The following is a 12,051-nucleotide window of genomic DNA, read 5'->3' on the forward strand; positions in this document are numbered from 1 at the left end:
GGTCTGGTTCTTTTGTGTGCCCACGAGAGATGGGCTGCGGCCGTCACAGCCAGTGCCCCTATCCTCGCCCTGCTCCTTGTCACCTGCCAAGTCCTTCTCACCCCTGACCCAAAGGTTCTGGGTGCTGCTTCAGTCTTTAGGGTGGGAATGGGACTGGCGAAGGACAGAGGGCAGAGCCTTTGCTGTTTCCCAAAGTGTGGTTCCCCACTGAACCTTCCTGCAAGTCCCTAGCAGGGTCTCAAAGACCACTCCAGCCAGACCTTCTCCGTGGGAATCTCGGGCCATGGGGGTGGAGCCTGGGGACTCCTCTGTGGGTGGTGGCCTCTGCCCAGTCTTGTGCAGGTGACTCTCAGGCACTCAACGGGCGAGGTCCTCTGCACCAAATCTGTGTCCAGGTCACCAGGGCCAGTCCATTTCCTTTTCTTGGCAGTTGGTGGCACCCCAAAAGCCCTGCTGGCTCTTGGCAGAAATCATGCCCCCCTGGGCACCAGTATTTAGTCAAACACACATGTTTCCTTTTGCACAACAGATGGATTCCTATAAAAGGTGCAATATCAATTTTACTTCATTACTGAATTTTTTTTATACAAGGAAAATTCAGCATTTGTAGGAATCCCATGATGAATTATTTTGCAGTGAATCGTCATTTTGTGTATCAAATAATTCTATAATTTATCTTGTATCAACGGGGAATTTCACATAGATACTTTGTTTAAAGTGATGACCTTTAAAGAGTTGCTTGCCCAGCCTTCCCGTGGATTCTGTGGTGAGGGGGGCAGTGAGTGCAACCACCACACGGGGGCAGTGTAGAGCCAGCCACTGGATCCGCCAAGGATGTTGCTTTTGGGAGTCAGAAGCAGTGGGTCAGAAGTCCAACTCCTAGCTGTTGCCCAACCCAAGCCCACCTAGTGTGGCCCCCACCTCAAGTCACACCTACACAGGAGAACATCCCTGCTGTCTCTGGGTCTGTCTGGTGTGCGTCCCTTGCCCATTGGCAGGTAGTCATAGGGCACGAGTGCCCCCTGCTCCTCAGTGGTCCTTTCCAGTCCCAAGGGTGGAAGGGATGCAAGTCTCACAACTTCATGCCTTCCCTCCTGCTCCAGGGATGGGGAGAGTCGACCCCAGGGACACGCACCCCTGCTTTGCAGGAAGGACAGGTCCTCCCTGCTCTCTGTCCTCCCCATTCCCCAGCTTCCCTCCCACACCTCCCCTACCTCCAGTCCACCCTAAGCCTGAATTTCTCTGGCCCTGAGGATGTTTTGATGTGGAAGGGGGGCAGGCTAGAGGATGCACTGATCATCCCACTTCCTAAGAGGGGACAATGGCACGCCAGCTCAACACACCACTCAGGCGGGCGGGCGGGCAGACAAGTGGGCTATGGGAACCCCAGCCAGGCAGGCAGAGATGTCGGGATAATTTAGCAGGTGGCCTCGTTACTCCCAGATCTGTCACCATGGTAACCTGGTTTTTTCTTTAAAAAATGTACAGTGCCAAGAGGAGGAAGATGGCTGACAAAATCCTCCCTCAAAGGGTGAGTGCCTTTCACTGCAGCCCCCACCCTCTGTGGCTCCTCCCTCCCCCAGGAGCCTTTAGCAGCCCACCACTTTCACTTTTTGTTTAAAAAGCTCATTAAGAAGTGAGGCTCCTCAGGCCAGAGAACAGGATGGGGCAGAGGGAAGGAGGCGCCTGAGGTCCAGGGGGTTGAACGCCAGCAGTTGGCAGACATAAAGGCATGGGACAAAGAAGAGAAAAGAGGCTGCCAGGTGGAGTAAGGGAACAGAAGGTGGCCACACGTCCCGATGGGCAGCGTAAAGGGACCCAGGCTGAGTTGGGTGTGGGGTGGCGTGGTTCAGGCACCAGGTGTGGGGGTGGTGAGGTGCCAGGACAGAGGCAAACAATCACATCCTCTGTACTGGGAGCTCCAGAGCCCCTCAGCTCTTTGCAGAGACCCAAGGGTGGCCAGGTGACAGGGGAAGTGACAAGATGAGGTTAAGTGCTAGCACTTACTAGGCTGCACAGATCCTCAGCCTGGTGTTGAGCTACATGGATCTCCCTAGGGGAAGAAGCAGTTTTTATCTGAACACACAGAGGCCCCACTGTCAAGGTTACATCGTGGGGTCCTAGGGTGAAGCCCCATCGGCACTTCTTCCTTCCACACTTTTTGTGCCCTGGGATTGCACAGCAGGCTCCTGTTCCACATCACAAGGTTGGCTCAGACCCCACTCCTGTCTTGCTCCTCCTCCAGATTCGGGAGCTGGTTCCCGAGTCCCAGGCTTACATGGACCTCCTAGCATTTGAAAGGAAACTTGATCAAACCATCATGCGGAAGCGGGTGGACATCCAGGAGGCCCTGAAGAGGCCTATGAAGGTGCCTAAGAGTGGACAGGAAGAGGGCTCTAAGCTGGTGATCAAGACGGGGAAGCAGGGTGGCCCCTGGGTTGGAGGCACAGAGCCTCTGCCCTATACTACACTCTTTATTTCTACAGCAAAAGCGGAAGCTGCGTCTTTATATCTCCAATACTTTTAACCCTGCGAAGCCCGATGCAGAGGACTCTGATGGCAGCATTGCCTCCTGGGAGCTGCGGGTGGAGGGGAAGCTCCTGGATGATGTACGTCCTGGCCCAGGTCTCTCCAGGTGTCCTGGGGTGGGTATGGGCAGCAGGAAGAATCGGGGAGTCTCCCTGGCCTGGTGGGTGGGCCTGGGGTGAGTCTGGGTACAGAAGGCTGCTCCACAGTGTGCCACCTGCCTGCTGCCAGCTCAGCCCATCCTGCACCATGGTCCCCTGTTCTCTCCTACAGCCCAGCAAGCAGAAGCGGAAGTTCTCTTCCTTCTTCAAGAGTTTGGTCATTGAGCTGGACAAAGACCTGTACGGTCCTGACAACCATCTTGTTGAGGTAGGAAAGACCCCTTCTGCCCTTGAATCCACTCTCCTGAAGGCCCAAAGCCCAAGAGAACCTGCACAGATTTGGATCAGGGACCATGCTAAATCCCTTGGCCCCACTGAGCCAGATGGGCCTGCAGGTGACCCAGCCCTTCTCCCTGGACAGTGGCACCGAACACCTACAACCCAGGAGACGGATGGGTTCCAGGTGAAGAGGCCGGGGGACCTGAGTGTGCGCTGCACACTGCTCCTCATGCTGGACTACCAGGTGTGTGCCTGTCCCCACTCCCAGATGCCAAACCAGGCACTTCCCAAGGGGCCCCATCTCCTCCCTGCTCCTCCTACAAAAGCTGTTTCCAAGGAACCAAATCACCATGGCCTCTGCCCCAAGATGCCTGGCCTTGAGCTTTTCCCATTCTTCTCTTTGGTCTAATTTTCTGCTCACCTTTTCCCAGCCTCCCCAGTTCAAACTGGACCCCCGCCTGGCCCGGCTGCTGGGGTTGCACACACAGAGCCGCTCAGCTATTGTGCAGGCCCTGTGGCAGTATGTGAAGACCAACAGGCTACAGGACTCCCATGACAAAGAGTACATCAACGGGGACAAGTATTTCCAACAGGTAACTTCTCCTGAACCCAGGGATCAGGGGAGCACCTCTTCAAAGGTAACACTGCTTCTCCCTACTTATCTGTAAGAGCAGAAATGGCTACAGCCACAGTTGTGGGCCTAGAGGGGTAGGAGTCTTGGCCAGGTCTTGTATAGATTAGCTCCATGCCATAGCCCTCTATTTAGGCTCCCCAAATTAGGATGATCTGGAAGCCTACAAAGCCAATGACATCCTGGAATGTCATGTTCTTGGTACCTGGAGTTAGGGTCCCTGGGTTCTAGACCAGTTCTTGACTTTAGGTAAGTTAACTCTGCTATTTGTTCCTTGCTCCTTATCTTTGAAGTGTGGAGGTAACAACACCTGTCCCCTGGGCAGTTAAGAAAATCACAGTGCTATGAAAGTGCTAGGGCAACATTCTCCCAAAGTAGAGTTATATTATGAATATGTTTTACAACAAGCACAGTAGATAAAGTTCAGCAGAAAAAGCAAGTGATATTTATTGAGGCTTACTACATCGCCAGGCCCTGTTGAGAGCACTTTGTGAAAGTATATTGATTTAGTGAATTCTCATGACACCCTGTGAGACAGGAACTATTAACGTTCCCATCCCAGAGATGAAGATGCTGAGGCCAAGGGTGTTAGGTGACTTGCTCAAGGTGGCATGGTAGGACGGAAGGAGGGCTCATGCCCCAGCAGGCAGCTCAGGGCCCTAGCCCAAGCCCTTGTCTGCCATCCTGCCAACCCTACATCCTATGGGCACTGAGGAACCCACCTTGCTCTCAGCTTCCAGTGGCCTTTCCAGAATGGCAGGACCTAGAACTATAGCCATGATCTCTTTACACACAGAGGAGTGAGATTTTCCCCAACTGTCCTGCTTCAGATTTTTGACTGTCCCCGGCTGAAGTTTTCTGAGATTCCCCAGCGCCTCACAGCCCTGCTGTTGCCCCCTGACCCAATTGTCATCAACCATGTCATCAGGTGAGGTGGTCCCAGCTTGCTTCTGCCTGCCTAGTCCTCCCTCCCCTTCCCTTCCTCCCTCTCTCCTGTGCACCAGCCCTGGGGCCCTGGGCCTCTTTGGGGACATATGGCCATCAAAGGGTTGACTTTTCTGGCAGCGTGGACCCATCAGACCAGAAGAAGACAGCGTGCTACGACATTGACGTGGAGGTGGAAGAGCCACTGAAGGGCCAGATGAGCAGCTTCCTCCTGTCTACAGCCAACCAGCAGGAGATCAGTGCTCTGGACAGTAAGGTGGGGCCCGAGCCCAGAACTGGAGCAGGACAATAACTCAGAGAGGACACTGCACACTTAGGACAGATCACAGCATGTGTTAGGAGGAGAAAAGGACGTGTGCTTTCAGTGGCTGACAGAATCCCAAGTTTATCTCTGCCACCCTTCCTTATCTGGGACTTGATGGAAGCAGGGTCAGAGACCACCCTTCATGGAAACCCTCCCCTCCCGACCCACCCTGCCACCTCCCCGCGTGCATTGCTGTGATCAGGTGGAAATCATCTCTCTACCTGCAGATCCATGAGACGATCGAGTCCATAAATCAGCTCAAGATCCAGAGGGACTTCATGCTAAGCTTCTCCAGAGACCCCAAAGGCTACGTCCAAGACCTGCTCCGCTCCCAAAGCCGGGACCTCAAGGTGAGCGGGAGACTGGGGGAGCGCTGGAGTGGAGACAAGCACATAGGGAAGAGCATAAACGGTGTACACCAGCAGCAGGTGAGGGCGAGGGCTTGGTGCTGACCCCGTGCCCCCTCTCAGGTAATGACAGATGTAGCCGGCAACCCTGAAGAGGAGCGCCGGGCCGAGTTCTACCACCAGCCCTGGTCCCAGGAGGCCGTGAGCCGCTACTTCTACTGTAAGGTCAGGAGCACCCCTTGCCCTTGAGGTTTCCTTTCCTCCACATCGCCCTTCTCACTCGCCACCAGTGGCCCTTGCTGCTCCCCACAGTGATGCCCTCTGCCACACCCACGCCATTATACTGTGGCCTCCAGCTCCCAGACTGGTCCAGGGCAGGGGACACAGGGCGGGTGGGATGTTCTGCTCACTCACCAGGAACACTGTAACCCTGCCCCTGCCCACACTTCCTCTAAAGATCCAGCAGCGCAGGCAGGAGCTGGAGCAGTCGCTGGTTGTGCGCAACACCTAGGAGCCTGCAAATGAGCACTTCCATGGACTGGGGACCAGCCAGGGGTGCCCCAGAGAACTGGCCAGATGTGCCCTGGGATCAGCCACTTTGCTGTGGCTTCTTGCCGCCTTGGGGGCGGGAGGACTGGATTAAAGGTTGTTCTTCTGACAGCAGCAGCGTGGTCAATGGAAACCCAGGTTGGAGGAAGCTGGGGAGGGGGAAGTGGGTCCCTCTGGGCAAACTCCCCACACCCTTCCCTCAGATTCTTCTCCTTCCCCATTTCTTCCTAGACCTATAAACATTTTGCCAGAAAACATTTTTTTAATAACATTTTCTTATTTAAAAAAATACAGCAAGAAGCCCTCCACTGTCCATCGCCTTGCCTTGACCTTCCTGGGGCAGAGGCAGACGAGGGACCCTCAGGGAGGGTTCTAGGGGCCCAGGATGGGGTTCTAGGTGCTGTTAGCCTGCTCCTGCTCAAACAGGGCCATGGCCAGCTGGGCACGGCCCCCCAACCCCTCCAGGTTGCTGAGGCGGCAGCGGTGGTAGAGTTCCTCACTGAGCCGGGGGCTGCAGTCCCGCAGGGAGAACTTCTGCACCAGCCCTGGCTCTACGGCCCGAAAGAGGTGGAGCCCTGAGAACCGGAGGAAAACATCCATCACCTCCAGCCCCTCCAGGGCTTCCTCCTCTTCCTGGCCTGCCAGTTCACCAGCCAGCCGGGCGCGGGCCGCCAGATAGTCAGCATTGTAGAAACAGCCCTCTGCCGATGCCTGCCGGTCAAATCGGCCCCCAACAGGGGCCCCCCGGGATGGGTCCGAGCCAGGAGGGGATGGGGGGTCAGGGCCAGCCCCTGGAGGGCCCGGGGGTGACCTCTGTGGTGACAGGGCAGGGTTGAACTCTTGGAAATGGACTGGGAAGAAAGCCTGCCAGCCAGAGATGGCATTCATGCGGCAGCGGTTGAGGACTTCGGGGCCAGGCCTGGTCCACACAGTGGTGAGAAAGAAGAGGGTGTCCACGGGATGCTTCTTGGACACCACATCCATGAGTCGCACCTGGGAAGGGGCCTCTGCTCTCACGGCGAGCCAGGCCAGCCTTGCCCCAGGATATCGCCGCTCCAACTCTGCAGCTGCAGCCTTCACCCCGAGAAATGGGTCTGGGGCCCCACGGCCACCATCCTGGGGCCCATAGACCAGCAACAGGGTGAGCAGCACATGCTCTCGAGGCTCCAGCACACTGGCTGCAAAGGCCTCCAGGAACGCTGGGGCCACTGCAGCTTCAGCCACTGGGAGTGGCAGCACCAGCTGCACTCGGGTGGCTTCAGTGACGTAGGGCATCGGCAGGATTTCCACACGGCTCAGTGGACGCAGCAGACTGACCCTGCGAACCAGGGCCCGCCGGTGCCCCCGCTGAGTGACAGCTTCCAACAGGAGGTCCAAGGTGTACTCCATGCCCCGTGCTGGGTCAAAGCGCCGGTAACCATTGAGTAGCCGCTGCTTCTGGAAGCGCAGGCGAGGCTGATAGCGCCGATTGAGCTGCTCCAGAGCAGTTTCTACAGCATCACCCACATCTGCCCTGTTGGCCCCCTGCAGAGGGCACTTGGGAGCCCCATCTGCACAGGAGAAGGTGTGCTGCTCAGTGAAGTAGTCCCAGCCCAGCACCTCAAAGCGAGAGTGCGGTGTGAAGGGAGCCGGGAGTCCAATGGGCCAGCTCAGGCCTGCCTCTCCCTCAGGGGTCAGCACCGTCAAATTCCGGATCTGGGCCTGGGTTGGAGGGAACACACCTCACTTGAGTACCAGTGCTAGGATCCCACCCAGCTCCAGCTGCCTGGCCTCAGAGATTCTGACAGTGAGCTCTTTCTTGCTAATCACCTGTCCCCTGCTATAAATTGCAGAGGGGACAAGAATGATCCTCACTTTACATAACTGCCATGAGGAGGAGGGACATGCACTCTACATGGGAAAAGTCATCTTGAAGTATTGAGCTCCCCCACCCTTCTCTTCCTGCCCAGGGTGCACATCCTCTTTATGACCTGACCCTTTCTTATCTGTACCCCACCACTAAAGAGTCCCACGAGTCTCTCCCTTCTACTCTTTGGGCTTTCTTAGGAGTTCCAGAAGTTCAGGGCCATCTGGGTTTCTGCCTCCTTGGGTGGAGAGGCACTGTCAGCCCCTATCCACCCTGCCATGCAAGGGTCCAGCCCAGCCCCCACTTGCGCAGCTGCCCACTCCTTTGAAGCCTGGATGCCTTGGGCCCCCCTCTTACCCTCCAGCCACAGCCCCAGGGCTGCCCGCTGTTCTGCAGCTCACCTGCAGTTGTTCTATTTCGCTGTAAGCCCATTCCAGCTCCAGAGCACTGAAGCGTTTGTGCAGCCGGTACATGAGGGTGCCCTCGGAGACAGGGTGCACGGTGAAGGCACGCAGGAAAGCTGAGCTCCCCTCCTTCTCAGGGTCCCTATTCTTGGCCAGTTCAAAGGAGCGATACTGCTGCCCCTGGAGGGATCAATCACACCAATCAATACACATACAAAGGCTGCCTGTCCCAGTGCACCCTCAACCATCCACATGGGTCACACCTGTCATGGCTGCTGCTTCAGAAGGGGTGGAAGGAAGGGCTCTTCCTGGTGCCTTGTTTTGGGAATGATGAATCAAGTAGGCACTAGGGATACCCTTTCTCCACAACAAATCCCACTATTCCTCAGCGGCATGAGAGCCATGAACCAGAAAATCCTCCAGGCCTTCCACCCTTCTACAGCACAACAGGCTGCTCTGAGAGCTGGAAAGTGATCACCTTTGTTCTCGGTGAAGGAGTCATCCCTAGGACGTGCCCACATTGTCCCCAAGTGTGATGTGCGAGGGGAGGTGTTGGGGAAGGGAGGCAGATGTGAAGGAGGATGGTGAATTGGGCCCCTCTGTCCTGTCCAGGGGTCCCTGACCAGATGTGCTTTTGATGGCCTCAAGGTTGTGAGTGCCAAAGGGCTAGGCCAGTAGCTGGGAGGACAAAATGATGGCCTCCAGCAAGCAGCCTGGAGAGCACTCACTCAGTCACTGTCAACTTGGTGGGGACTGGGACTGACTTGAAAGAGCTGTCACCTGGTGCTGTGAAACACAGCCAATGCCCAGAGAGTCGATAAGACAACGGCCAAGCCACTCATCAGGACGAGCACTGAGAATGTCCCCGCGGCAGCTATCCAGGTGTGGCCGCAGGCGAAGCAGGAGGCTCCGAGACAAGAAGTAGCCAAAGCCCCCATGGCAGTACCGGGCCTGCTCGCCTGCCCCGATGAACTCCTCTGCCCGGCCCAGGTATAGGTCCTGGTTGATGCTGAGGTGGCCGGCAAGGGCAGCCAGGCGAGGAGCCTGCACATACGTGTCATCCTGCATAATGAAGAACCAGTCGTAGTCGGCCCCAAAGTGTGTGTGAAGGTGGCGCAGGGTCTCCGACATGAGCCAGGCCGGCCGCTCATCCCCATGGGACACCACCTGCATCCCTGCAGGAGCCCGGGCCCCTCGCTGCCCGGTGAAGTAGAGTAACCGAGGGAAGTGGTGGGCCACTGTGCGGTTAACAGCCACAGCCAGAGTAGACAGCGTGGCTCGGGAAGTCAAAACAGCCACCAGCAATCTCTCGCGAGAGCCCAGCTCTGTCTGGATGTACCGAGTCCTGTGGAGAGACCAGTAGGCAGGGGTCAATTCCTTGGTCTGCAGGGAATGTGTGCCAACTTGTCCAGCATATACAACTCCCTAGGAACAAGTGAGTTGGAGCAGAGGAGAAGGGAAAGACTCTCCTCCTTCCTTATCAATATGGATTAGCAAGTAAAGTAAGCATTCACTGAGTAGTTAATGGTACACCAATTTAACATCAATGATGAGACTTTCTTAAATCTGAGAAGAAAAAAATCGAACAAAGCAAGATGGAGAAAAGACAAAGAATTGCACCCAACGTGGTGGTCCACACCTGTAATCTCAGCACTTGGGAGGCTGAAGCAGGAGGATCACAGTATTCAAGGCCAGCCTGGGCTATACAGTGAGTTCAAGGCCAGCTTGGAATATATAGCAAGATTCTGTTTAAAAAAAAAAAAAAGGAATTGCTGCTCCAAGGAACCAAACACTGAAGCAGAAGCAAGGACCGAAACAACAGCCCTAGCTAAGAGTCATGTTGGTGAGCCACGCAAACCAATGCCCCTCACCTGAGCACCTTCTTGTAAGGCTTGTTGGGATCTCTGTAGTAAGGGACAATCCGAGGTTTGAAGTCCTCATCACTTTGGTCCAGCCGGTGTCCTGAATCTGGATTCTGTGGCCCTCCTGGGTCCCCCACAGCTTCTACACAGGGATCCTCTCCCTCACCCTGGATCCAAGAAACCCGCAGGAGGCTCAGGCTGCATCCAAGGGACAGTCCTAGGATTAGGGGTAGCACTGGCCGCAGCAGTGCCAACAGGGAGCTCAGTCGCATGGTGGCAGGCCTGACCATGTGGGTACTCTTGTGGGCACAGCTTCCAGGGTGAATGTGTCAGTGGACGCCAGGCCAGCAGAACGGTTCCAGTCTTAACTAGGGAACCCGGGGTGGACGAGGTCAACAACAGAGCAAGGTGTGCGGACTTTCAGGCCCAGCATCCCCTGGAAGATCAACTAAGCAGTCTCTACATTCCATCTGCCTGGTCTTCAATCACCAAGGTGCAAGATTCACCCTTCAGCCCAAGGAGTACACACATGCAAATGGTTTCATTCGCTCCTGAGATTACAGTGTGCCTTCCAGTAAGAAGGAGCAAAGCTCAGTACCCCCAAATCTAACCCAAAATAGGACAACACACACATGCAGACTAAGCCTAAGTCAAAAGAAGGCAGCAACTGATGATGAAAGGCTTAGGGAAAAGCACATGATACATTAAAGCAACTGTCCAACCAGAGGCACCTGCCTCAGTTTCTCTTTTCTGAAGACCACCCAGCGACATCCCCACTCAGGCTGTTGAAGACAAACTACTGCAGGCCATCAAAAGGCAAGGGGCCAGGGCCTCCTTCCACCCTGTTCTCATGCATCAAAGACACACAATGGCTACAGCAAGATCCCCTCCCTCTCAGGAGCAGCCACGCACGGTGCACACCAGCCAGCCCACACCAAGGAGATGGGCACATGCGGTGACTCAGCACTGACGGCCTCTCAGAGGAGCGCCGTGACGGAAGGAGCCATTTTGCAGGGCATTTGTCTCAGTATCCCAGCTGCTGCCAGGCTCTGCTGCCCACCCTCATGAGGGCAGGCAGCGTACAAATTACAGGCACTCGCTGCATGCCAGCGAATGCTGCCTGGCTCTCCCTGGGCCCCGGGGACCAAGCCAAACAAACGGAAAGCAAACCGTGCGTGCGACAAGCAGCAGCTGGAGGCAACGCAGGGGTTCTGCGAAGGCCAGCAGGAGCTCGGCTGCCTTCCGACAGCACCGAAGCCCGGCCACGTCTCGACGGCCGCAGCCCGCGCCCGCCCCAGAAGGAAGGCGCCAAGCGAGTCAAAACAGACAGCGGAGGGGCGGGGTGCAGCTGCTGCGAAGCGCTGGGCCAGCGAGCGGAAGGGAAAGAGCGAGGGAGGTCGAAGCCGGCAAAAGAGCCGGAGCCGGAGTCCTCAGCCCACTCGGCAGAGGCGAGGCAGCTGATGACGAGGCGGCCGGTCCCGACGGGAGGGGGCCCTGGCACCAGGGCTGGAGGCGGCGGAGGCCGGTTGGAAGGTGACAGGGTCTCCGGCGGGACATGGGGGCCCGGAGGCGTGCGTAGGAACCCCGGCGGAGGGCAGAGACCCGGAAGGGTGAACAGACCCCAGGGCTGATGGAGGATCCGGCTCCGCTGCGGATGCAGCTGCCACCTCACGGCGCTGCCAGAGGCTTCCTCTTCCGCTGCCTGTCAGTCACCCGTCTCTATGGTGACCGCATCCGGCCGCTCGCTCCGCCCACGCCCTCTCTATGGTTGCTCGCCTCCCTGGCCCCAAGAAAAGAGCCAGTATCCACAGACTTCAATCCCGGCAAAACCGAACTGCACAAGAGGTGCCCCAAGCTTTCTCTCAGTTGCATCTGCGCGGGACAAAAAGAAAAGGAAAAAAAAAAAAAACGCTTCTCCCCAACGGTTTTGCAACCCCATTAGGTTGCTTCAGAACTGTTTTTTGTTCAGTAAGGTGTCTTAGTAAGTACTGTCCTAGGTAAATAAGAGGTGGATGAGATGGGCATGGCCCTGCCCTCAGGCAGCTGAGAGTTGAGGGAGACATAAACCGTCAGCAGAAATCAAACTGTAGCTGGTGTGGTGGCCCACACCTATAATCCCAGCATTGCGGAGGCTGAGGCAGGAGGATCGCTGTGAGTTCAAGACCTCCCTGGGCTACACAGTGAGTTCCAGAGCAGTCTGAATTGAACTACATAGTGAGACCCTGTCTCAAAAAAAAAAAAAAAAAAAAAAAAAAAA

The 12,051-nt window shown here is 56.2% G+C and overlaps 2 protein-coding genes across 2 annotated transcripts; one reads left to right on the plus strand and one right to left on the minus strand.

Moving 5' to 3' along the window:
• The first annotated feature begins 605 nt into the window (after positions 1 to 605).
• Smarcd3 (SWI/SNF related, matrix associated, actin dependent regulator of chromatin, subfamily d, member 3) lies at positions 606 to 5,912 on the plus strand. The gene is made up of 11 exons (XM_010637542.3): positions 606 to 1,531; positions 2,246 to 2,368; positions 2,487 to 2,609; positions 2,800 to 2,895; positions 3,049 to 3,150; positions 3,338 to 3,499; positions 4,368 to 4,465; positions 4,603 to 4,738; positions 5,014 to 5,136; positions 5,257 to 5,358; positions 5,591 to 5,912. The coding sequence occupies exons 1-11, from the start codon at positions 1,481 to 1,483 to the stop codon at positions 5,642 to 5,644; spliced, it is 1,170 nt and encodes a 389-aa protein (XP_010635844.1). The 5' UTR covers positions 606 to 1,480; the 3' UTR covers positions 5,645 to 5,912.
• A 12-nt stretch (positions 5,913 to 5,924) lies between these two features.
• Chpf2 (chondroitin polymerizing factor 2) lies at positions 5,925 to 10,107 on the minus strand. Its single transcript, XM_010637541.3, has 4 exons — positions 9,804 to 10,107; positions 8,713 to 9,277; positions 7,930 to 8,112; positions 5,925 to 7,383 (listed from the first exon to the last, which is right to left on the minus strand). The coding sequence occupies exons 1-4, from the start codon at positions 10,082 to 10,084 to the stop codon at positions 6,076 to 6,078; spliced, it is 2,337 nt and encodes a 778-aa protein (XP_010635843.2). The 5' UTR covers positions 10,085 to 10,107; the 3' UTR covers positions 5,925 to 6,075.
• Positions 10,108 to 12,051: the final 1,944 nt, after the last annotated feature.

Source organism: Fukomys damarensis, unplaced genomic scaffold (genome assembly GCF_012274545.1).
Source record: "Fukomys damarensis isolate Sample0158 unplaced genomic scaffold, DMR_v1.0_HiC HiC_scaffold_16, whole genome shotgun sequence".
Taxonomy (NCBI): Eukaryota; Metazoa; Chordata; class Mammalia; order Rodentia; family Bathyergidae; genus Fukomys; species Fukomys damarensis.

Bases quoted from the DNA above. Each gene is read 5' to 3' on its own strand.
- Smarcd3 (XM_010637542.3), top strand. From the start codon at position 1,481: ATGTACAGTGCCAAGAGGAGGAAGATGGCTGACAAAATCCTCCCTCAA. The intron at 2,369-2,486 runs GTGCCTAAGAGT...TTATTTCTACAG, and splicing joins CCCTGAAGAGGCCTATGAAG to CAAAAGCGGAAGCTGCGTCT. The intron at 3,151-3,337 runs GTGTGTGCCTGT...ACCTTTTCCCAG, and splicing joins TCCTCATGCTGGACTACCAG to CCTCCCCAGTTCAAACTGGA.
- Chpf2 (XM_010637541.3), bottom strand. From the start codon at position 10,084: ATGGTCAGGCCTGCCACCATGCGACTGAGCTCCCTGTTGGCACTGCTG. The intron at 9,278-9,803 runs GTGAGGGGCATT...GTCTCTCCACAG, and splicing joins CCTTACAAGAAGGTGCTCAG to GACTCGGTACATCCAGACAG. The intron at 7,384-7,929 runs GTGAGCTGCAGA...CCTCCAACCCAG, and splicing joins GCGAAATAGAACAACTGCAG to GCCCAGATCCGGAATTTGAC.